Source organism: Dipodomys merriami, unplaced genomic scaffold, assembly GCF_024711535.1.
Source record: "Dipodomys merriami isolate MVZ:Mamm:240054 unplaced genomic scaffold, mDipMer1.0.p SCAF_2, whole genome shotgun sequence".
NCBI lineage: Eukaryota > Metazoa > Chordata > Mammalia > Rodentia > Heteromyidae > Dipodomys > Dipodomys merriami.
This window is the reverse complement of record NW_027203381.1, coordinates 68,479,102-68,505,639: the sequence shown is the minus strand read 5'-3', so window position 1 is coordinate 68,505,639 and position 26,538 is coordinate 68,479,102. Positions and strand designations below refer to the sequence as shown.

The 26,538-nt window shown below is 36.1% G+C and overlaps 1 protein-coding gene across 17 annotated transcripts in view; it reads right to left on the bottom strand.

The window, feature by feature from the left end:
• The window catches only part of Dlg1 (discs large MAGUK scaffold protein 1), a 209,356-nt gene that overhangs the window by 161,047 nt on the left and 21,771 nt on the right, over positions 1-26,538 (bottom strand). The window contains exon 1 of one of the 17 annotated variants that reach the window (XM_070029914.1): positions 14,128-14,683. The exons of 15 other annotated variants lie outside the window; for them this stretch is intronic. In XM_070029914.1, the coding sequence (XP_069886015.1) occupies positions 14,128-14,265 (138 nt within the window). In that variant the 5' untranslated portion in view covers positions 14,266-14,683. Of the gene's footprint in view, positions 1-14,127; positions 14,684-26,538 lie in introns of those variants that run through there. One more of the 17 variants, XM_070029905.1, reaches the window with a different exon arrangement.

Here is a 26,538-nt window from a genome sequence, read left to right as displayed (position 1 = left end):
TCCTTCTTGGGCATTTGTCACAGAGAAATAAGTTAATTATGTTCACAGAAAAATTTGTTCACAAATGTTTAATAGTAGCTTTATTTGTAGCTGTCAAAAACTAGAAAATAATTGAAGCCTAGAGTTTGAAAAATAGCTGTCTATACTGCAGAAGAAGTAAGCAACATAGACACACACTATTAATATACACAACAATAGCGTTCCTGATCAGCTCAAGAAAATTATGTTTAGTAAAAACAGATGACCCTTGTGGTTATAAAATTGCCGAAATGACAAAATACTAAAAGTGGAGAATTGATCAGTGGTTGCTTTGAAAATTAAGAAGGGAATGGAGTAAAAAGGAAGAAAGTGTCAGGCAACAGTGGCTCATGCCTGTAATCAGGAGGCTGAGAGCTGAGGATCTCAGTTCAAAGCCAGCCTATGTAGGAAATTCCATGAGACCCTTATCTCCAATAAACCACCAGAAAACTGGAAGTGGTGCTGTGGCATACAGTGCTAGCCTTGAGCTGAAGAGCTTAGGGACAGAGCCCAGGCCCAAAGTTGAAGCCCCGAGATGAAACAAAAAAAAGGGAAGTATAGCTAGAAAATTATCAACATGCAATGGTGATAGAAAAGTTCTTCATCCTGATTGTATTAATGTTAAAATCCTGGTTGGTGATACTATTACACAGTTATCATTGGAGGAAATGAAGTAAAAGCACATAGGATCTCTGAATTCTTTTAAAAAAAAAATACAAATCTACACTTATGCCCCCTTCCCCAAAAGAAGGCATTTAAAGAGACTGTGTAAATAAAACTTTTTTTTTTTTCTGGCTAAGGGATATTTGCAGATTTAGAACACTGTTTGTGAGCCATACAATTATCAACTTAAAATTTAACCTGCTACCATTATCAAAACAACAATAACAGATGCTGGCAAGGATGCAGTCAAGGAAGCTATTGGTAAGAATGTAAACTTGTTCAGCCACTCTGGAAGAGTGTAGAGATTTCTCAAAAAATTAACCTAGAACTACCCTATGATCCAGCAATTCTACTCCTAACCATTTACCCAAAAGATTACAAACCAGGATACAGTAAAGCCACCAGCACAACTGTGTTTACTGCAGCACTATTCATCATAGCCAAGATATGGAATCAGCACAGATGCACCTCACCAGATGAATGGATCAAGAAAATGTGGCATATATACACAATGGAATTTTACACATCCACTAGAAAGAATGGTATTGTACCATTTGTATAAAAATGGAAAGACCCGGAAAAAATTATGTTAAGTGAAGGAAGTCAGGCCCAGAGAGACAAAGGATGCTTGTTTTATCTTACATGGGGAAGATGGATTTAGCTTTTCAATATATAAGTGAGTACATTGGGTAGTATGCAAGTGTATATAAATGTATAAACTGAAATCTGGGAGATTCAAGAGAGAACTCAAATAGTGTTTAATTCCTTAGAAAAGCAAAGTCAAAAGTTCAGCAAAACAAAATACCAGGAAATGGGTACACAAAGGCGGGGGGAGAGTTTCCAAAGGGGAAGGGGTACACAAATGAAGACGAGAAGAGCAGGGAATGCAGTCAAGAATCCATTTTATATCCTACAAAAATAAGAAGAGTAACGGAAGAGGTAGGTAGTGGAGGGATGGGTGAAAATGTTGAAAGGGGTGACGTTGATCAAAATATATTCAGACTGCTTTGTTAAATGGCAACTCCTTTGTACAACTATTTAAAGATAATAATACAGAAAGAAATCAGCCTGCTATATTTGGTCATACTATGAATTAATCCACCCATAATGTGATGGCCAGAATTGTTTCTTTTTGATAAGGTATGAGATGTTAGCTGGTACTGATAAGGTTGCCATTCACCACTGCTTTTCTAGATTTGTTTCAATCAGTCTGGAGCACAATCAGCTCTTTGCAATGGTAAGTTTTGAAAAGAACTGCTTCATGTTGAACATGAACTTTACAACTTTGTGGGGGGTGTGGGAATGTGGAAGGGTGGGAGAGGGGAGGGAGGAGTTGGGGAGGTGGGGAGGAAAGGGAAATTAGGGGAAAAAATGAGGGTGTAACAATGCTCCATAAGAAATGAACTCATGAACTTACTCATGTAACTGTAACCTCTCTGTACAGTATTTTTACAATAAAAAATATATCTTAAAAAAGAAAGAACTGCTTCAGCAATTAAGCTGTTCCAAACACAAATTGTGTATTTCAATGCATGCCCCCACCAAGTGGGAAGTTCACTCTAGAAGATGAATTAAATACTCCTCTTGCCAGGTACCTGTTAATACCTATTAATCCTAGATACTCAGGAGGAAAGTCAGCTCAGGCAGAAAAGTGCAAGACTCTATCTCACAACAAAAAAGCTGCAATCAATTAACAAAGAGCTGTACTGGAGGTGTAGCTCAAATGGTAGAGTGCCCTGAACAAAAAAGCTGAACAAGGATGCAAGGCCCTGAGTCTAAGGTCCAGGATCAGCACACACACACACACACACACACACACACACACACACACACACACACACACACACACACACCACACACACACACACACACACACACAGAAAAAAAGAAAGAAACAAACAACCTCTTCTATTTATATGCCCAAGGAAAATTAGGGTATATGTTCACAAAAACTTCAAGAATGTCCAAAGTAGCTTCATTTTTTAAGTTTCACATTAGAAATTCCATCAATAGCAAAACAAGTAATTTGTAGTATATTCACAAAGAATATTACAGAGTAGTAAAAAGAAACAAACTACTGGCATGTACAGTATTATTCATGCTGAATAAAGAAGCCATCAATATCATATATGCTGCATAATCCCATTTATATGAAGTTCTAATCTACAGTAACATAGGTCAGAAAAAGATTTTCTCTGGAGAGGGTACAGTCTTAGTACACAATAAAAGAGTCTTCTAGGTATCAGAAATGCTTTTCAACTTTAGGTAGGTTTACACAACTATCAAACTTTGATTTCATAAATCAATAAATGTTATCCAACACATCAACAGAGCCAAGGTCAAGAATCACATGATTATCTCCACAGATGTAGAAAAGGCTTTTGATAAAATACAACATTCATTCATGTTAAAAGCTCTGGAGAAAATAAGAATAGAAGGAACATTCCTTAAAACAATAAAAGCCATATACGACAGACCAATAGCCAATATTATAATTAATGGGGGAAAACTACAACCAATTCTCCTAAAATCAGGAACAAGGCAAGGATGCCCACTGTCTCCACTCCTCTTCAATATAGTCCTGGAACCCTTAGCCAGGGCAATAAGGCAAGAAAAAGACATTAAAGGGATCCACATTGGGAAAGAAGAAGTTAAACTATCCCTTTTTGCAGATGACATGATACTATACCTTCATGATCCCAAAAACTCCATCCCCAAACTGTTAGAAATTATAAATCACTTCGGCAAAGTAGCAGAATACAAAATCAACCAACAAAAATCAGTTGCCTTCCTGTACACTGACAATGTACAAGCACAGAGGGAAATAAAGGAAGCTACCCCATTCACAATAACCTCCCAAAAAATAAAATATTTAGGAATTAACCTAACCAAAGATGTAAAAGAACTATTTAATGAAAACTATAAAAGTTAAAGAAAGAAATTACAGAAGACACTAGGAAATGGAAAGACCTTCCATGTTGTTGGATAGGCAGACTTAATAGAGTGAAAATGGCAATACTGCCAAAATTAATATACAAATTCAATGCAATTCCTATTAAAATCCCAATGACATACACTTCTGAAATACAGAAAACAGTCCAAAAATTCATATGGAACAACAAAAGACCTAGAATAGCCAAAGCAATTCTAGGAAAAAAAAGACAACATGGGAGGGATCTCGATGCCGAACTTCAAACTCTACTACAGAGCCATAATAACAAAGACAGCATGGTACTGGCACAAAAACAGACCCAAAGACCAATGGAATAGAAGATCCAGAAATAAAATCCACATGCCTACAATCAGCTGATATTTGACAAAGGAGCCAAAGACATACAGTGGAAGAAACACAGCCTCTTCAACCACTGATGCTGGGAAAACTGGGTGGCCACATGCAGAAAACTAAAAGTGGACCCCAGCCATCACCATGCACCAACATCAACTCAAAATGGATTAAAGACCTTAACATCCAATCTGAATCTCTGACACTACTGCAGGACAGAGTAGGAGAGACACTTGAACTAATAGGCACAGGCAGGAACTTCCTGAACAGAGTCCCAGGGTCACAACAAATTGGAGAGAGACTTGACAAATGGGACTACCTTAAAATAAAAAGCTTCTGCACAGCTAAATCTATCGCAACCAAGCTAGAAAGACAACCAACTAATTGGGAAAAAATATTTACCAGCAGTATATCAGACAAGGGGTTAATATCCAGTATATATAGGGAACTCAAGAAACTAATCCCTCCCAAACCTAACAAACCAATTACTAAATGGGCAAGGAACTAAAGAGAGACTTCTCAGAAGAAGAGATAAAAATGGCAAAGAAACACATGAGGAAATGTTCATCATACCTGGTGGTGAAGGAAATGCAAATAAAGACAACCCTGAGATACCACCTGACCCTAGTCAGAATGTTCCACATCCTCAAGTCAGGCAACGACAAATGCTGGCGGGGATGCAGAGAAAGAGGAACCCTATTACATTGCTGGTGGGAATGTACACTTATACAACCACTTTAGAAAGCAGTCTGGAGGGTCCTTAGAAAGCTAAAGACTGACCTCCCTTACGACCCAGTCATACCACTTCTAGGCATCTACCCTGAACAACAGGAACCAACATACAAGGACACGTGCACCTCCATGTTTATTGCAGCACTGTTCACAATAGCTAGGATATGGAAACAACCCAGATGTCCCACCACAGATGAATGGATCCAAAAATTGTGGTATCTATACACAATGGAATATTATGCAGCCATTAGAAATGACAAAATAATGGCATTTGCAGGGAAATGGATAGAGCTAGAAGAAATCATGTTGAGCAAGGTAAGCTAAGTGCAAAGAGACAAACGGCACATCGTCTCCCTGATAAGTGGATGTTAAATCCAAAATGTTAGGTGATAGGACAAAATTAACAGGACTTAAGAAACAAAGGACTTCTACTCATCTGGTCGAATCACTACTAAATTACCCCATGCTGCGAACCACATGTATGGTATATATGTGTACACCGGAGGGAAACCAGGAAGACGACACAGAACTAGAGGGAATCAGGGAAAAATACAACAACAGGACCCATCAACTGCACTGGACATTGACTAAAATGAACTAAGCAACTCAATGGCAGCGATGGGAGGGAGGGAACAAGTGGGAAAGAAGGAACAGCTGATACTATGCAAAACATATCACCCAATGTGGAAGAAATAATTGTATTGCAAAGCTCATAGAACTCATAAATGTTATAGACCATGATAAAAAAACAAAAAAAACTTTGATTTGCATATGTAGATTTGCATTTTACAGAAAAGAAAAAACAATAATAAAACAACAATGATAACCAGTATGTGAAGCAGGATACTTGCCAATGGTCAATGAATAGAAAACTGGGAATTACTGAAGATAGTACTACACAACTAAGCTCGAAGGGTGCCAATGAAGCAAGCACACTTCCCTTAATATTCATGCTGTTTTTTAAACTATTACTAGTACTCTGTCTATGTCTTTTGAACAGTTAGTTGAAATGATCCTTTTAGATATTTATTTCATCTGAGGCTAATGTCAGGCAACACTTTTTTTTTTTGGTCAGTCGTGGGGCTTGAACTCTGGGCTTGGACGCTGTCCCTGTGTTCTTCAGCTTAAGGCAAGTGCTCTACCACATGAGCCACAGCGCCACTTCTTGTTTTCTAGTGGTTTATTGGAGATAAGAATCTCACAGACTTTCCTGCCCAGGCTGGCTTTGAATCCTCAGATCTCAGCCTCCTGAGTAGCTAGGATTATAGGCATGAGCCACTGGCACCTGGCTCACACTTTTTTTTGTTAAAGGAGTAAATAGTAATCTTTTTGAGATACTACTTTCATTAGCTTACATTAGTTTTATGAGAGGCAAGTTCATATTTCCATATATGGGTACAATATATTCCAATCAATCTCACTCCTTGTATTATTCTCCTAGAGAGTAAATATTTTGTATGTCACACAGTATTTGTTGCAACTATTCACCCCTCCATTTTAGCAATAAAGCAACCACACCCAATAAATAAGCATAGCCAGATTAAATCCAATGGTTATAGTTTGCTATCATTGTTTTCTTATATAGAGAATAGGATTTATGGAAGTGGCGCTGTGGCTCAGGGTGGTAGAGTGCTATCCTTGAGTGAAAAAGCTCAGAGACAGCATCCAGGCCCATGATCAAAAAATAAATAAATTAATTAAAAGAGCAAAAGAGAATAGGATTTATATACAGTAGAAACAATGAAACTAAAACAAATCTTTAAAATTATCTCTTCTAAATTCCTTCACTTTACAGTGAAAAACATGAAAGGTTAAAATTAATTCAACATAATGATTTTCAAAGCAATGCGTCCTTTTACACAAAGATTTTATAACCCTATTCAATGCTGCTTCAGATTTCAAAAGATGAATTATTTTGAAATATAAGAATTTCAAGCTGGGGGTCGGTTGCTCATGTCTGTAATCCTAGCTACTCAGGCTGAGATCTGAGAATCGTGGTTCAAAGCCAGCCCAGGCAGAAAAGTCCTTGAGACTCCTATCTCCAATAAACCACCAAAAAATCGGAAGTGACACTGTGTCTCAAGCAGTACAGCGCTCGCCTTGAGCTGAAGAGCACAGGGACAGTGCCCAAGCCCAGAGTTCAAGCCCCACGACTGACCAAAAAAAAAAAAAAAAAAAGTATTTCAAAAGTCAACCAGCTAAGATAAAAAATAATCATTTTATGTATTGTTTGCTTATAAGTTTTCAATGCAGGCTGAGTCATACAACCACAAGGGATCAATCTAACAACTACTTAAAAACTTAACACATAAATTGAGAAGCTAAAACTAAACTGAAGTTTGTTCCAGGACTCTAAGGTCTTCAAAAAGCCAAAGTAACAACTAACACATTCATGAGCATTAGTATTATATTGTTTTATTTTAATAACTAAATTATCAGGGTAACATCTCATTATAATTCCATCTACATACAATATGCTCTAAAAAAAAAATCATCCTATTTATATGGTAGTAAAAATTAGTCAACAGTAGAGGGCAGCATTTCTACTTATTTGAATTAAAAAAATGTAAAAGGTTTCATACTCTTCAAAGATGCTGGCAAAGATGCAATTTTAATACAACATAATAATTTAAGTCTCTGACATGTAAATATGAATATTTTGTCCAAGGAACCAAATAAGACATAATACCTAAGCAGATAAATAAAAATAAAGGAAATAAAATTATGGGAAATTGAGATTAACCAAAATATTAAAAAGTCTTATATTACAAATTCTTGATCCAAAGAATTATTAGACTCATAGATTGAGCATCGAGTTTATCATTTTAAGAGGGAAAAAATAGAAATAATCCAAGTGTCGATTGAATAAACTATTTTATCAAAACCAGTCACTTGAAATGGCATAATAAAAGATTCAGTGACCTGTTAAGGATTTCCAAATTATATTAAATACATGTAGTCCCATTCCTGCTCTTTCTCAATTCCTCAGCCATGGCAAAGACTGCTTATACCAACATCATATAACTCTTTCCTTCAACTTGTTATCACAATTCTCAATACATTCTTCTGAGTATACCACATCAACCAGAATTAACATCAGAAATGCTTGGCTTAATCCAAAGGTAGATTTTGACTTAGCTAACTAGTAAAATCATGGAGCAAAGGGATAAGCAAACTTATGAAATAGGTTGAGTATGTCTTTAATTCCTCCGCCTCACTTTGTCTTGTTACTGGAAAAGTATAGGATTAATTTAAAACTCAACCTCAGTGGCACTGTGGCTCAAGCGGTAGAGCACTCGCCTTGAGCTGAAGAGCTGAGGGACAGCGCCCAGGCCCAGAGTTCAAGCCCCATGACTGACAAAAAAAAAAAAAAATCAAATTATATATATAAAACTCAACCTCCTGGGCTGGGAAGGTGGCTCAGTGGTAGAGTGCTTGCCTTGCAGGCATGAGGCCCTGGGTTCGATTCCTCAGCACCACATAAGCAGAAAAAGCCGGAAGTGGCACTGTGGCTCAAGTGGTAGAGCTCTAGCCTTGAGCTGAAGAGTTAAGGGGCAGGGTTCAGGCCCCATGACAAAAACAAAACAAACAAAAAAACAACTCAGTCTCCCTAGACAGGGACTCAAAAGGTTATTGTGTAGCCTTGAGAAGTAATAGTTGGGAAGGCATGGAAGAGAAAATTTACACAGCTTTTTGCTTCTCCCTAGAAGACAAGAAACATTTCTATGGCATATGCTTTAAATTTATAGGTGGTTTCCAATACCAAATATGTTTTTAGCTTGGATCAGATCGTTCGAGCCTAAATTTTATATGGAAAAATAAGTAAAAACACTTTTAGTAAGAAAAGCTCTAAAATAGATGCAATGAGAGGATAACATGATTACATGTTAACACATACTACATAAAGCTTACTAACAAGACTAATACAGAGCACTAACAGGACTGGTATCTAGGGAGATCTGCTTCTGGTTCCACAACATAGCTTGTTGAGTATCTTCCATAAGAGACAAATAACTGTGGCCTTACATAGTAGACAGGGTAGAAGAGCAATAAAATGTTTCCAAAGCCATTATGACATAACCACTTAAAGTCACACCTCTCAACACCATCACTGGGGATTAAGTTTAAACATAAATATTGGTGGGAATATTATTCAAACTACAAAGATTTGGATTTTTCTTCTGATATCCAGTATTTGGTGTGGATCTAAATTTTATATTTCTGCAATGGAACCAATTGCTGCATGTTATTTATTTCAAAGTGTATATATATATATATATATATATATATATATATATATATATATATATATATATGTAATATTGGGGAGACAGGGCACCAATCCTGGGGCTTGAACTCAGGGGGCCTGATGCTATCTATCCCTGAACTTTTGTGCTCAAGGTTAACACTCTGCCACTACAGCTCCACTACCAGTTTTTCAGTGTTTAACTGGAGATAAGAGTCTCATGAACTTTCTTGTCTATGCTGGCTTTGAACCATGATTCTCAGTTCTCAGCCTCTAAATAGCTAGGATTACAAGTGTTAGTCTCCAAACATATATGTTTAATGTAACAAAAAAAAAGTTCTATGTACTAAAATATAGAAGCCTTCAGGATATTGAAGTACAAGCTGAAGGGTGGAAGATCATATAAAACATACTACCATGTAATAAAAATAAAACCATTATTTTACCTATATTTCCATAAGCACTGAAAAGACAAATAGAAATTAATTTAAAAAAACAGTATCCTATGGGAACCATTGGGAGATAGGAAAGAAATGAGATTTACCTCTATAAATTTTACAAATGAATTTTTAATTTTTGTTCTGTTTTGATCGGTCGTGGGGCTGAACTCTGGGCCTGAGCGCTGTCCCTGCACAGTTCAGCTCAAGGCGAGTGCTCTACCGTTTGAGCCACAGTGTCACTTCCAGTTTTCGAGTGGTTTATTGGAGATAAGAGCCTCACAGACTTTCCTGCCCGGGCTGGCCTTGAACCTCGATCCTCAGATAGCTAGGATTACAGGCGTGAGCCACCGGGCACCCGGCTTATTTTTTGTTTTGTTATATTGAGACAGCATGCTTCTCTTTAGCCCAGGGTGGGCTTTAACTCAAAATCCTCCTGTCTTCACTATCCAAATACTGGGATTATAGGCATGTGCCATCACATCTGGCTACTTTTTCCTAATTAAGCTTATTATCTACTCAAAAAAAGTTTAAAAATTCAGGAATAAAAAAGTGAAAAGTTGGCTACTTTCTAAAAATGGTGACTATAGACCAGTAATCTAAGGCTGTTTAATTAAAATGAAAAAATAAAGGTTCTCTGTCAAACCATCCAAAGTGCAGATTTAGAACATTTCCATCGTTGCATTAAGTAAGCATACTATTGGACAGTGGAACTGCTAATATTTTGTAGCCCTGAAATAGAAGTAATCACTAAAAATAAGAAATGACTGTCCGAAATCAGATACATATATAGTTAACAATATATATGTCCAGCCAACAAATGAGTTAAATATTTAAGTGATCCAAAACCAATTAAATGTAAAAATGATTATTTAAGAGCTGGACGCTAGTGTCTCACATCTATAATCTTAGCTACTTAAGAGGCTTAGATCTGGAGGATCAAAGTTTGAAGACATTCCAGGCAGAAAAGTCCATAAGACTTGATCTCCAAAATAATCAGCAAAAAAGCAAGCCTGGCTCAAGTGATAGAGAAAGCAAGTTAACCAACTAAGCTTGTCAAATCTCAATATAAAAAAACTAAAGGAACAAAAAAGTTGATAAACTAAGAAACAGGTGAAAAATAATGGGAAGACACTAAAACCTTTCATTATATGGATGATCAATTTCTGTGACAATTTTCTACAATACTAATATATAACCATATCAAAATGGGATTGATAAGGTAAAAATATTCATTTATACTGAGTACTGACTATGAAATACTTGGTCAGATAGTGATACCAGGAAAAACTAAATAATTTTAACATTTCAATGAGAAATAGTAATAATCACCTAAATTGATAAGACATTGTGTTTTATAGAAGTAGTGAAACAATTTAATCAGAATAAAGAAAGGCATCTTCTGACAAATCTATAAACTGGAGTCCAATTAGAAGTGTTATAAGATTTGGGGAGATGGGCTTGTAAACTGTTACACATGATGGTCTTGAAGATGCCTCAAACACCACACAAGAATGAAAAAAAAAATTGTTAACAACAATAATTCATTCATCTGTACCTCTTAAAACGTATGCATTGCCAACTTCTTAATTGGGAAAAATATATCCAAGTATGCATAAACTTTAAACATTTTCTTGACAGCACTTAACATGGATTTTCCATTTTGACAAGTGAAATAATACAAATACTAACAACTTGCCAGAGTGTAAGAGAACCTCCTGAAATAATAAAGCTTATTTTCTTCCTTTCTAGGCTTAAGAGCACAAAACAGAAATTGTTTCTTTTCAGTTCTTCTCTCTGCCTCTAAACTTCTGCTAAATCGTGCTAAAATAAAGGAAGAATTCCTTTTCTACTTATTTGATTGAAAGTAGTAAAACAGAGTAAATGATGGCCTTACTAAAAAAATTTCTGGAACTAAAGTTATACCTATCTACTGTCTCTCTCAATGATTTTCTCCCTCCCAGAAGTTACTAAACAGCTTCTTAAAAAAAAGAACTCTCAACTGAATGCTGATGGCTCACACCTGTAATCCTATCTACTCAGGAAGCTGAGAGAACTGAGGTTCAAAGCCAGCCAGAGCAGGAAAGTCTGTGTGAGACACTTATATCCAATTAACACAAAAAAAGTCTATGGAAGTGAAGCTGTGGATCAAGTGCTAGAGCACTAGACTTGAGTACAAAAGCTCAAGGAGTGCACTTAGGACCAGAATTAAAGCCCTAGGACCAGGAGGGCGGGGGGCCGCACAGGGAAAGAAAGAAAAGAAAGAAAACTCTCTATGATGAATATGATTACTCTCTTAGCTACTGATTAAATGTAGTGCTTTGCTGCTAATGTAAAACCTATATACTATGTGTTTGTATATATACATACACACACACACACACACACACACAAAACAATATTACAAAATGACTTTTATTAGATCTTGGGTGCTACCAAGCTAATTTTCCTAACAAAACCATATTAACTCCACACCAACTATATATTTACACAGCAGCTAAGAACTTAAGAAATTACAAATGTAAAACTAAATAACCTTCTAGAAGGGCATTATGTGAAAAAGCACAACATATTATACCCAAACTGACTGAATAACATAAAATCTATTATTAGTATTTAACAATAATCAGAAATATTGACGACATAAATACTAGCATCTTTCCCACTTCAAAATCCAGAACAGTATTTTCTAATTTAAAGAGGAAGAACATTCTTAATTATACTAGGAGGTATGCACACATACACAAAATGTTTCTGCTAACAGTATGTATTAATGTAGCTCAGTAGTATAGTGCTTGCTTATTAGTGAGAGGTCCTGGGTACATTTTATTGCATCAAAGAAAACAAAACAAAACCCACCATTCGTTAAAATGTATTAATCAAAAGAAGAACGCAGATTGCTATTTATGATGATCTTAAATTAGTAAATGTCATTTATACTACTATAAATGGAGGCCAAGATCTGGCAGTTCAGTAACAGTGAAGACTTAGTCACCACATCTCACAACCTAGTCATTTGCAAACATTTTGGGTCTTCATTGTGAAGAACATACAGTCATGAGGGGGTAAAAACTAGAAAACTAATCATCATTGCTTTAGCTCAACCCACATGCCTGTTCTTAAGTGTATCCATGGTAGCAATGATGCAACATGCCTACCTAGCTCATCGTGCCTACATAAGTGGGAGAAAAGGGGGGCGGAATATGAAAAAAAATTCACTTGGAAAGGTGTTTTAGTATTAGTATGATAAAAGTACATCAACTACAGTATTAGATTTTAAGAACACATTAAAAAAAACAACAACAACAACAAGAAGCTCTGTATAGATCAGAAAAGACAGAAAAGATCCCTGGCTAAGGGGAAGATATTCTGTAGCTTTTAGCTGAAAAGAAAATCAAGAATTTTGGCCTTTCTGATATAGCCATTGGTTAAAAATGTTTAAAGGATTTATTTCTAACAATAAAAAAAGTCATTTTAATTTAACTTTTCTAAAAGTAACTACAAATAACATTTCAGGCTTTGTAATTTCCAACCTACATCTTTTTCCATTTTTAATTTAACAGTTACATAATAAAAAATACATAAATACTTTAAGGATAATGATTACATTCAATGTTTTTAGGTAATAAAAATTGTAGGTCTCTTTTGCTAAAAATAAAAGGGGATGTCAAATGTAAAAAAAATTCTTAAGAGCAATGGAAAGAAAGAATTTCAAATGAAATACTAAAAATAAACATCTAAACTGAATGAAGTACAGATGTACATAAAAAGAACTTGTAGAGGGAGAAAAATAAAGGAAGTTCTCCAAATGACGTGCCCTTTAAACATTTTTCAGGAATATTTTAATAAGACATTTTACTTAACAGATACAGAAGGAATTCTCTTATAAACAGGAATAAGCCTACATCGTGGGTCTGTCTATATGTTACAACAAGCAAGTATTTTAACTCTGTGTACACAAGAAAACAAAACTAAATTCCACAAATCTTCCCACTTTAACTCTGGTGAGAAATAATTTACTACAAAGGAATAGTAATAGCCTATTTCAGCTCTACATGTGTTTTACTCTTTTATCACTGTTTTGTAAATCATTGTGCCTAACACTGTGACACCAATAAAACCAAAAAAGTAAATTATTTCCTGTTTTAAAAATGAATGTGTGAATTTTAAATGTAATAATCCAGAGTGTCCACAAAGTAGTAGTCACAAATTAAAGCCGAACTTAAGAAACTAAGTGAAATAGGCTGCACTTCAAATGTAATGAGCAAAATAGGCACAAGAACTTTTAAGGGCCTATACAAATATAATATTTTATATTCAAATCAATGTCTTTCCAAAGATAACAGTCAGAACTTGACTGTTTTTTCAGAAGAGTCCAGAAAATGTTCTCAAAATGAGTTACACTTTCAAGTACCATGACATATTGGGGCAAAAAATAAAGTAGAAGAGAAGAACTTTGAGAAAATCTTTATAATATTTCAATATAATCAAGATTTACATATATTTATTGTTAGGAGACAGCATTCTATAAATTTCAGGGAAAAAATCTGTTTGGCATACTATTTTTAGCTATCTGAAGTACATTTCAAACTATTGCCTTTGCTAAAGGATATGAACTAGCATCATACAGATCTGAATATTTGTTTTGAACATCTAAAACTGGTTGTTTCTTATTAAAACACATAATAAAACATCTCTCACATCTGTCACTGATAATGAAACAAACAGAAAAGCATATTTTATCTTACCTTTGTGGTTACAATGCACAGGCAATCCATTACTCTACCATTACAATAGTATTTTATACACAAAGAAAAACTATTATTAAGTTGCCTAAACAAAAAATTTAAATAAAAATTAAAAACAAAGTTGTGAGATAAAATCATAGATGAAAACTTATAACTGTGACAAGATCTCTCCAGGATCCATTCTTAGAGGTAGCAATTTTTCTACTATCTGAAATATAAGAAGCCAGAATGTGTCACGTGCCCTACAATCTTCTTTATATAATCTGTATCTGAAGAACTTGAAATTATTCCACAAAATACTGTTGAAGATGTCAGTGTTTATTCCAAAGGAGTCCACTGCTGTTTCAGATGTTATTTCATTAATCCCTCTTTTCAAGATATGAGGTTGACAGGGAGTCATCTGATAAAATGCTCCACAAGGAGGTTTCCCCGATATAAATTTAAATCTGCTTCTCCTTGTTTGCTACAGTTTGGATATTTAAAAACTGGCAAAAAAAAAAAAAACACTAAAAAATTGCAAGCAAACATTTCTTCTACTAAACCATTTCAGCAACTGCAGCCTGCAAAGTAATGACTTTCTCAGGCAGTAATGAATGGAATATTCCATGTGGTATTTTTGAGAAGGGGAGCAGGAAGAACAAAAACACACACACACACACACACACACACACACACACACACACACACACACACACACACACACACACACACACACACACACACACACACACACACACACACACACACACACACACACACACACACACAGAACAGTCACTTAATATTTTCTCTCTTCACTAACATAAACAAATATTTCTATCACTGAAGCTATATTTTAACTTTGGAGCATTATTAAATCCATTTCACCTAATTATTTGCCCCTTTAAATAAATTATTTTAAAAGCACTACAGAAACAGGTATAACTATGTACCATTCCAAACTCCTCAAGGAGTCTTCATTTTTTAACACAGAAGTCACCTAACTTTGTAAAAAATGACAGTCTCCTGATCATCAGGGACAGAGTCAGACAGACTAACAGGTGACAAGGCACAAGGATGGCAAGTAGCTTTCGGTCTCATCAACTTCTAGCCATACTCCTTAATCAAAACATAAAGGAAGAATATTATCTGTAAATTCTGTTAACAATTTTCTTAATATTCTATAGGTATTACGAATGACCTCAAATTCAAATTATTTAAATTGTTTTCCACTTGCTTCTTATAACTACTCCTACTCTTAACATGTTAGGTACAGGATGTGTGTGTGTGTATGTGTGTATCACTTAGTAGTTGTCACACTGCACTTTGCTTCTACTACAAATTAGTGTGACAAGACAGCCTATGTACTATTATGGTACAACAGAAAATGTATTTGGTCTTTGTGCTCAGGTTTCTGTTGAACAGAGCATAAAAAAAACCTAACAGTTTCTGAGTGATGTTAAGTATCTTCCGTTTTTCATAAAAAGCTTTTTCCATCACACTTGAGCTTACACTAATGAGGTAACTTAAGGTAATAATAGCCTTAAAATGGAGCTGATCACCAGAAAGATCAAGGGATTAAAGTACTTGAGAGTTAGGAACTTCCAGCCTCACTACCAACTTCCAACAGGAGTAAATAGAGATCAAACTCAAAACTTCTTAAATAACAAGAGTGGATAAACTTTGGGTCAAAAAATATATCCACATGCCAACAGTTTAGAAGTTCCTGTACTCAAGATCCTTCCAGATCTCTCACTATGTAACTCTCTTGATCTGTATTCTACACAGTACCCTTTATGAGCATTATGCCTCCTTACCTACCATTTTTATCTCTAGTAGTTCATACACTGACCAGAATGTAGAAGGAGCACAATAAACACTTATTAAGTTAACCTTCCTATTATCTAAACTACAATGATTTATTTTGCATTGAAGAGTCTGAACTGACCCTGAATATTAGTTCACTTTACCAGGAAAAACTTGCAAACAGTTTTGCCAACTCAAACAAAAATCTATTTTTAAAAAATTAGAGGAAATAGCCAAATATCTACATTTAAATTTATTGAGTCAGTTTGACTTTTATTTAACAATACAACTTTATTTAAATAATATGACTATAGGGGATGGGAATGTGGCTTAGCAGTAGAGTGCTTACCCACATGTATGAAGCCCTTTGTTTGATTCCTCAGTACCATATAAACAGAAAAAGCCGGAAGTGGTGCTGTGGCTCAATTGGTAGAGCTCTAGCCTTGAGCACAGAAAGGCTCAAGGACAGTGCCCAGACCCTGAGTTCAATCTCTAGGACTGGCAAAAAAAAAAAAAAAAAAAAGACTATAATATTATTTTATTCATTACATTTCAGGAAGCCATTTTAGTCAAACTCTTTACATTCATCTTGGACATTCAGACCACACAACTTTTGAAAAATCAAATCTATTTAAGCTGTGAAGCTCTTACCACAGACTTTGGAAGATAAATATAATACCTTGGAGATACATAATCATAGGACAGCTACCTGATATTATATGCATATTGATGATATACAGCCATGTGAAACACAGCTGAAAAATATAGCCATGCATTGCATAACATTTCAGACAAAAGACTATATACACAAAGCATGTGTATGTGTTGGTCCTGCAAGATTTTATCACCTAGTGATGTCAACCATTTTAGTTTGTGTAGGTTCGTTCTATGTTTATAGAATGACAAAAATCACCTAATAATGCATTTCTCAGAACACATCCCTGTCATTAAGCTACACATGACTATATGATCTATCACTATGAAATCCTACCAAGAATAAGTTTCATCAACCTTTATGCCTAACTTTGTTACCAGAAATACATTAGTATGAGTTAAATAAAGAGAAAACAAGACAAATATATAATATGTAGTATTATGACAATTAGCATAATCTCTTCAAAACGTTACTATCATGTAAAGAAAAAAATGAAGACAACTGTTCTAAATAGACCAAAAAGACGAAAGGCACTATCAGACGAGATCGGGCACGTTCAGGGTGGTATGGCCATAGATTAAAGGCACTATCAGGTTTGGTATGTATATCATAGCCTCATTTCAACATTCCCTACCCAGATCTTTTTTTGTTTTTGGTCGGTCATGGGGCTTGAACTTTGGGGTCTGGGCGCTGTCCCTGCGCTCTTCAGCTCAAGGCTAGTGCTCTATCACTTTTGAGCCACAGCACCACTTCCCGTTTTCTAGTGGTTTATTGGAGATAAGAGTCTCACGGACTTTCCTGCCTGGGCTGGCTTTGAACCTTGATCCTCAGATCTCAGCCTCCTGAGTAGCTAGGATTACAGGCGTGAGCCACTAGCTCCCGGCCCCTACCCAGATCTTTACACTTACCTTTCACTGTGAATTGCACTAGTAACATCTTGTACCGCTAGCTTCTAGTTCAAAGCTCCTCCACCCCCTCCTCACTGGAGGATTTCCTATTAATCACAAAAATAAACTCCACTATCCCTTAAATGGACACCACTACTCCCTGAATTCACAAATCCAAAACCCTGTAATGTCGATTTTTACTGCTTCCCAGTAAAACTATTACACAAAATTCTTAATCTTTCCTTAGCTAGTCTTATGGGATTTGATACCAAACCCCAGCAATCAGTCACACTTAGTAGCAGGAAGCACCTTTTTGTATTAGTTTTTCATTTTTCCTTCCCAACTTTTTCCACCTCATCCATCACTTCTGTTCTCAGATAACACTCTCAGGAAACCCAGATGAAAACAGAGACCTTACAATTAAATGCAATACTTATATCCTTACTGGATCCTAGATTTTTTATTCTGAATAAACAATTACATTTTATAGGTATGATGATAATAACAGTAAGGGCTAGGCAGTAGAATATCTGACTTTTTTGCCTCTTAAGAGATAGGTGCTGAAATTTTAAAGTGCATAATGAGTACAAACAATGATCAAATGGTTCTAAAAATATAACATACCAGGTAAACAAGTATTATAAAATACATTAACAACTTTTTTAACCTATGCAGTATTTTCTATATTGTTCTTTCAATTTTACTCTATCTCTGAAATTTTGTAATATAAAAAACACATGCTAGGTGCCAGTGGCTCACTTCTGTCATCCAAGCTACTTGAGTGGTAGGATTCAATCACAGATCTTCTAAAAATGAGTGCACTCTCCCCTACCACTTCTATAAAGGTCTTACATCATGTTCCTTACATGATGTTCCGTACATCATTGCCAATTTGTGTTGGTGTAAAGGAAGGCTGAATACTTCAATACAGCTTTATTGTCCCATGTCTACTTTTTTCTCCAAACTGCTTGTTCACATCCTTTGCTCATTTTTTTTTTTTTTTTGGTCAGTCGTAGGGCCTGAACTCTGGGCCTGGACTCTGACCCTCAGCTCTTCAGCTCAAGGCTAGAGCTCTACCACTTGAGCCACAGCACCACTTCCAGCTTTTTCTGCTTATGTGGTCCTGAGGAATCAAACTCAGGGCCTCATGCATGCAAGGCAAGCACTCTACAACTGAGCTACCTTTCCAGACCCTATTATTTTATTTTATTTTGTACTTAGTGATTTACAAGAGTTTTCTTAAGTTGAAAGGGCTAGAAATTTTTTTTAATGTTCTTTCACATTTCATTTCACTAAGTTATCTTTTTTTTTCTTGGTAATACTGGGAGGATTTAACTTAGAGCTTCATGCTTGCTATTTAGGCAATCCATTGCTAAGTCAACCGCTAGTCCTGTTTTTTGCTAGCAAGTTTTGAGATAGGGTCTTATTTCCTGCTTAGGTGTGCATCTGGACTGCAATCTACCTATTTTAGGCTTCATGTTCTTGCTGTGCTGATAGTCATGCACCATTGCATCAAACATTCCTCTGCTGATATGGAGTCTCGTGACTTTTTTAAACTGGGCTGGCCTAGAACTATAATTCTCCCAATTTCCACCTTCTACATAGCTTAGAACACAGGCAAGTGCCACCACATCCAGCTAGAAATTAAGAACACGTCTCATGAACTTTTCTTTTTTGTTCCTTTTTTTTAAAAAAAAGCAAGTTATTATAAAGGTGCTACAGGGGAGTTACAATTATGTAAGTCAAGTAAAGAGTACATTTCTTTTTAAACAATGTAATCCCTTCCCTTACTCTCTCCAAGTTTTTTTTCCCTCCCATCATGAACTTTCCTACATCAAGTAGCCTCATACTGTGATCTTCCTGTTCTCAGCCTCCAAGTTGTTAGTTACTGGCACTCAGCAACTGTTTTTTTTGTTGTTGTTGTTGTTTTTCCTGTGCCAGTCCTGGGGCTCACAGACTGGGCACATCCCTCAGTTCTTTTGCTCAAGGCTAGCATTTTAGCTCTACTTCCTGTTTTTCGCTAGTTAGTTGGGGTAAATGTCCCATGGATTTCCTTCCTGTGATGGATTTGAGCTGTATTCCTCAGTTTTCAGCCTCCCTAAATAAGCAGGATTACAAGTGTGAACCATCAGAGCCCAGCCCAGCTTCACTTTTTGAGACAGGTTCTTACTATGTACCCAGGCTGTCCTCAAACTCTTGAGCCTCTTGAACTAACCTTCAATTACTGTGACGATAGGCCAGTACTACCATACCTGGCACCAGGTACTTGTCATTCTTTATCTTTCTTTTCTTTTTGTAGTACTGGAGATTGAATCCAGGGCCTCATATACTCTATACAAGTGCACTACCACTGATTTCATACCCGCAGACTTTTTTTTTTTTTTTGAGACAGTGTCTCATTAAATTGCTCAGGCTGGTCTCCATTTTGCCATCTTCTTGCTTCAGCTTCCTGAGTGACAGAAAATACAGACATGTGCAACCATGTCCAGTTGTTCTTCCTCCCTGCCCCAATCAGCAGACATTAATACTTGAGGGGCCTGGGTTCATGCATATAATCCTGACTGGGAGGACTGTGGTTTAAGGCCAACCCAGGAATACACACAAGATTTCTTTTCAACCAATAGCTGGGTCTGGTGGCATGTTCACTGTCACCCCGTTTACATGGGAAGCTAAGATCATGAGGATCACAGTTCTAGGCCAGCCCAGGCAGAAAAAGCCCACAAGACTCCGTCTCAACAAAGGAGAGAATGGTGTCTCAGCTATTATCCCAGCTATGATGGAAGGCCTAAATAGGCAGATTGAGAAATCCAAGAGAAAAAAGTGAGATCCTATCTCAAAAATAACTTTTCCAAAAAGGGCTAGAAGCAAGGCTCAGCTGTGGAACATTTATAGCCAGTATGAGGCCCTGAGTTCAAACCAAAGTACTCTCACAAAATAATAAGATAGAATTTGTGATAATTCCATAGATACATTCAGTGTATCCTAAATAAATTCACTTCCTAAATTATATTCCTATACCCTCTCTCCCATTTTTCAGGGTTTGATGAGCTTCATTATTCTGTCTTCATGTGTGTGTGAGTAAAATACTTAAAGCTTTAGATATTTTGGCCTCCCCCAACCCAGACTCCATTTTGCATTCACATATCATCATCATCATCATCGTTGTTGTCGTTATTATTACCATTTCAAGTCTAGGTTCCAGAAATGATCAAAAACATGTCACATTTGCCTTCTTGAACTTGGCTTATTGTACTCAGCAAATGATCTCTATGCCCTGCTGTATGTATGTATATGTGTATACACACATTTCCCTTACTCATTCATCTGTTGTTGGGCACTTCAGTGTATTGTATAGCTTTCCTATCGTGAATAAAGCTGCAATTGCCGCTATCTCTCCTGATTTATACTCCTTCAGCTATATATTCAAGAATGGTGTGTGCAGGGTCATAAGGTAAAACCATTTTCAGTCTTTTGAGGAATCTCCATACTTAGTTGTTTCCATAGTGGCTATACATTCCCACCAGCAATGTACTAGGGTTCCTTTTTCTACACATCCTTACTAGCAATTGTTGTGTGTTTTCTTGATAACTGCCATTTTGACTGAGGTAAGATGGCACCTTGGTGTGGTATAAATTGGCATTTCCTTTATGGCTAAGGTTGTTGAGCTTATTTTTCATGTACCCATTAGCCATTATACTCCTTCTGACAACTGTTCAATGCACTTCTCCATTTTATTAATTGGGCCATTGTTGTTTTGCTGTTCAGTGTTTTCAGTTTTGTATATACTGGATATTAATCCTTTTATCTCTTGAATAGCATGAAGATTTTCCTGTATTCTATGGGTTGTTTCTTGGTTCTGGTATTTTCTTTTGCTATGAAGAAACCATTACTTTGATGTAGTCCCATTGTCAATTCTTGTTCCCGTTTTCTGAGCAACTGGAGTCCTATTCAGAAAATAATTTTATCTGTGCTTAAGTCTTCTGAAGTTTTCCTGTATTTGATTTAAAATTTTAGGAAGGTCTTAAGAGTTCTTTCATCCATTTTGGAGTTTATTTTTATCTCCACAGAAGGAGAGATAAGGGTCAAGTTTCAGTTTCTTCCAAGCGGATAACCCATCTTGCCAGCACCATTTGTTGAAGAGGCCATCTTTGCTATAGCATGTTTTTCGATCCTTTATTGAAAATTAGATAGTTGTAGCTGTGTAATTTAATGCCTGGGTCTTATATTCTGTTCCATTGCTTTTCTAGTCTAGCATACCAAACTGTTTTTTTACGATGGCTGTAGAATAATTTGAAGTCTAATATTGTGATACCATCAGCATTGCTCTTTATTACTTAAAAATGCTCTTACTACTTGGGGTCTTTCATGCTTCCGCATGAAGTTAAGAATTTTTCTATTTCTTCAAAGGAAGATAGAAACTTGGATGGGTATTGCATTGAATCTGTAGATTACTTTCAGTAGTATTTTCAGTATTGGCCATTTTCATGATAGTAATTCTACTGATCTAAGAACATAGATCTTTCCATTTTCTGGTGGCTCCTTCCATTCCTTTCTTGAAGGTTTTATGGTTTTCCTTGTACGGTCTTTAATCTCCTTCATTAAGTTTATTCTTAATCTTTATATGTATGTGTGTGTGTGTACAGTAGATTTTCAGTTTTGTTGTGCTTAGAAAAGGTTTCCTTATTCCAAAATTATTTTTTAAATTATTTTATGGCTTCATTTGTTAAGTCACTAAATCTCTGTTCCACTTGAAATATCTTAGGAATATACTGTACATTCTTTTCTATCAGAATATGATAGTAAATCTTACAATCTCTCCCACCTTCATCTTGTTTTCTTTCAGATATAAACTATTCCTTATAATACAATCTCTTGATTGTAAGGAATCTCTCTTATTTTAAAACAGAATTATTTTTATAAAAATGAACTTATTAAATAACATTCTTTATTAAGTATCACTATTCTTTAATAAGTAACAGAAAAATACATAAGAAAAAACACTTAAACATTATGCAAACATTTTTCCAAACATCTCACTAACTAAGTCTGTGTTCAAAGAAGCAGACATAGCAAGAAAGATGGAGGGAGGGATGGAGGGAAGGAGAGAGGGAAAGAAGGCTAACCAAACTAAGAAAATGGGGCACTAATCATGTCTCTTTAAAAAAATAAATAGCATTAATTTTAATTATACTACATCAGGTCTGCAGGTCAAAATTGAGGATCTGAGCCAGGCGCCGGTGGCTCATGCCTGTAATCCTAGCTACTCAGGAGGCTGAGATCTGAGGATCACAGTTCAAAGCCAGCCCAGGCAGGAAAGTCCATGAGACTCATATGTTCAATAAACCACTAGAAAACGGGAAGTGGCGCTGTGACTCAAGTGGTAGAGCGCTCGACTTGAGCTGAAGAGCACAGGGACAGCGCTCACGCCCAGAATTCAAGCCCCATGACCAACCAAAAAAAAAGAGGATCTGGCAAAAGTTAGGTCAGTTACCAACTGTTTTTCAACTCTCAGAAAACTGGATGGATAATTTAAAATGCTAAAACCCTCATTTTAAGAAAATAACACAAGTCCGTGTAAAATTTGATCAATTTTCCCAAAATTAATCCTCTTTATGATAGTCCTACAAAAGCAAACATGAAGTAAAAGAAGCAAGACTATGTTGCATGTAAAAAAAAAAAAAAAAAGATTATTTTTTTACCCAGCAGTTTAGTGCAAAAGTATAACTAGTTTCCTGTAAGCCTTAGGTTGTTTTTTTTTTAAGATTTTTAGATTTTACAATTTGCAGTCCAATAAAAACTTTTTTGTATTTGTTTTGAGTCAGTAGATTTTCTCAGTCTTTATTCAGTTAGAAACATGATCAAAACAAAAGACCAAGTGAATGATCACTCAGTGAAGGTTCCCATCTAATTGAAGCATGAATGGCAGATAATGGGAACATATTTTCATCTCTTACAGCATCCCCAAACTATTAGAAATTAAAATCTCCGAACACTTCAGGCTATTTTTTTTTAGCTTTTATACTTGTTATTTATCAATGTTTTAAGCTACTTATACTTTCAGATGTCAGGTTATTCTGTCACCTCTGTGAAAACGGTACTTCCTATTAACAGACTTTAGCTTACTCAAGTTTGAAACATACTTATTTTTCCCTTTCTAAAACTTTAGGACTGGGCTGGGAAGTTGGCTCAGTGGTAGAGCGCTTGCCTTGCATGCCTGAGGCCCTGGGTTCGATTTCTCAGCACCACATAAGCAAAAAGAAAGAAGGCAGAAGTGGTGCTGTGGCTCAAGTGGTAGAGCGCTAGCCTTGAGCTGAAGAACTGAGGGATAGCGCCCAGGCCCAGAGTTCAGGCCCCACGACCGGACCCCCCCAAAAAATAAAATAAAATAAAACTCTATATAAGACACATCCCGACACTTCCCTTAAAATTCACCCATTAATGGCTACAGATACAAACACTACTAAAACATCTGCTTTCTATATGCCCTAGGCAATACTTTGTTCCCCTCCATTTTCCATACTAGTAAGATCTGAAATGTTTTGTTCTTCTAGTCATTTGTGCTATTAGCATATCTATGATATTTAGAATTTGCAGAAAGCAAGCCTCCCCATAGCATTCAAGGTATGAGTGCTCTAGATTTTGGTAAAAGCACAAATATTTCTAATACCCTGTTTACTCATTTCTTATGATGTGCATAATCAAACTCTGCCTCATGCATTGTAAGCAAATGCCCTACCATTAAGCAATACCCCTAATCCTCTAATACAATTTTTTTTGGGGGGGGGTCGGTCGTGGGGCTTGAACTCTGGGCCTGGGCACTGTCCCTCAGCTCTTCAGCTCAAGGCGAGCACTCTACCACTTGAGCTACAGCGCCACTTCCAGTTTTCTGGTGGTTTATTGGAGATAATACAATTTTTGATGGAACTTAATATATTGCTAATCCTTCTCACTGAAATCTGTGATCAAAAAACTTCCATCTTACAGACTGTCCATTTATTCTAGTTTAATGAATCTTTACATTTACTGGACAACTGATCTAATCATTAGCTAAATAATCTATAAAAATAGACAACTAGATAATAAGAACTGTGTGCTTTATAATCACAAGTGAGTAGCAAATCAAACAATAGAAAAAACAGTAATTAAATATGAAAGTCAATGTCCTTAAAGATCAACATTTTCATATGTTTTTTAAACTAAGAAATAAAACAACATACATGAAACTGTAACTATATAACTGCTTTATTCTATTTCATGTAGCTAAAACAACTCCTGAAACTGAGTAATCTTTAAAGAACAGGAATGTATTTCTTGTTCTGGAAGCTGAGAAATCTAAGCTCTAGGGTGGTCTGGCAAGGGCCTTCTTGTTTTACCCGTGCATGTCAGAGAGCAGAGCTAAAGGCTTTATAAAGCCTCTTTTATAAATGCCTTAATTACATTCACAAGGAAGAAGCAGCCCTCATGACTAATCCTTTTTTTTTTTTTTTTTTTTTTTTTTTTGCCATGTTGGGGATTGAATCTGGGGCCTCACACATGATAAGCAACTAATCGCCTCTTAACAGCTCCACCTCTTAATACCATCACATCGGAAAAGCTAGATTTTGGAGGCACATTTAAATCACTACAGATATTTTTTAATTCCATTTGAAAAAGATGAAATGAACTATCATTAACACAAATGACACATCAACTAAACAAGGGGATAAGAGTAGAAATTATGCAAAAGAAAGTGGGGGGGAAGTGAAGAAAATCTACCATCAGAATCTCTGATCAAAGCAAAATACATTAGGCTATTCCACAATTACTAGAGAACTATAAAGTAGACATTAAAGAGATCTGAAATCAAAAGATAGATTCACACAAGTAAGTCAGATCAGCTGGATCAAGTCTTTTTTTTTTTTTCATTTTAGTTTTCTCATCTTTTCTCATGATGGAGAGGGATCAGATGTATTCTGATTCATCCTACAATAAAATTCATCCTACAATAAAATAAAAATTTTTACCTAATAAAAAAGAAAACTGAGACACTTTCTACTTCATTACCAAAGTGCTATCTCTAGTTGCTTCTCATCCCTTTTCTATTGACTTATTACTAACCAAACAGAAGCAGTTTCAATTTTCAAGGCATTGTCTACTTCTAAGAAGAAAGGACTAGAATCAAATTTAGAAAGGCAACCACTTTCAAATGACTAATACTTCTCAGGCAGAATCTTCATCACAAAAATGCTTCATTATCTCCACTGTACCATAATCCAACCCTATTAGCAACAGTGTAATACAAGAAAAGAACATTACTAAGATAGTTATTAAAACTCAATGTAAGTGGTTTTAAATACAGAAAAATGTAGAAATCAATGCTAACTTTAAGGATTATTTATCAATCTCTAGTCAGTTTTAATACAACTCTACAAAGTCAATAAACAGGAATTCTTGGTGTAACTAAAGGAACCATGAAACCATACACTTCAATATTCTTTCAAAGAAAACACCAAAGCAGTATCATCTCTTTCTTTTTTTTTTTTTGGGGGGGGGGGGTTGGTCATGGGGCCTGAACTCTGGGCCTGGGCACACTGTCCCTCAGCTCTTCAGCTCAAGGCTAGCGCTCTACCACTGGAGTCACAGTGCCACTTCTGGCTATTTTTGCTTATGTGATGCTGAGGAATCGATCCCAGGGCCTCATGCATGCAAGACAGGCACTCTACCAATGAGCCACTTTCCCAGGCCCTAATATCATCTTTTTGAAGCCCAATTTCTTTCTTTTTTTTTTTTTGGTAGGTCGTGGGGCTTGAAGTCTGGGCCCAGGCACTGTCTCTCAGCTCTTCAGCTCAAGGCTAGCACCCTACCACTTGATCCACAGCACCACTTCCAGCCTTTTCTGTTTATGTGGTGCTGAGGAATTGAACCCAGGGCCTCATGCATGCGAGGCAAGCACTCTATCACTGAGCCAGCTTTCCAGCCCTGAAGCCCAATTTTTATATTATTACACAGATGAAGTGTCACTGAGGTCTTACTTTTAATTATTTAAAACAAGTATTTCAGATCTGAAACCAGTTAAAACCTTTTAAGACAGAAGCAAAACTTTTT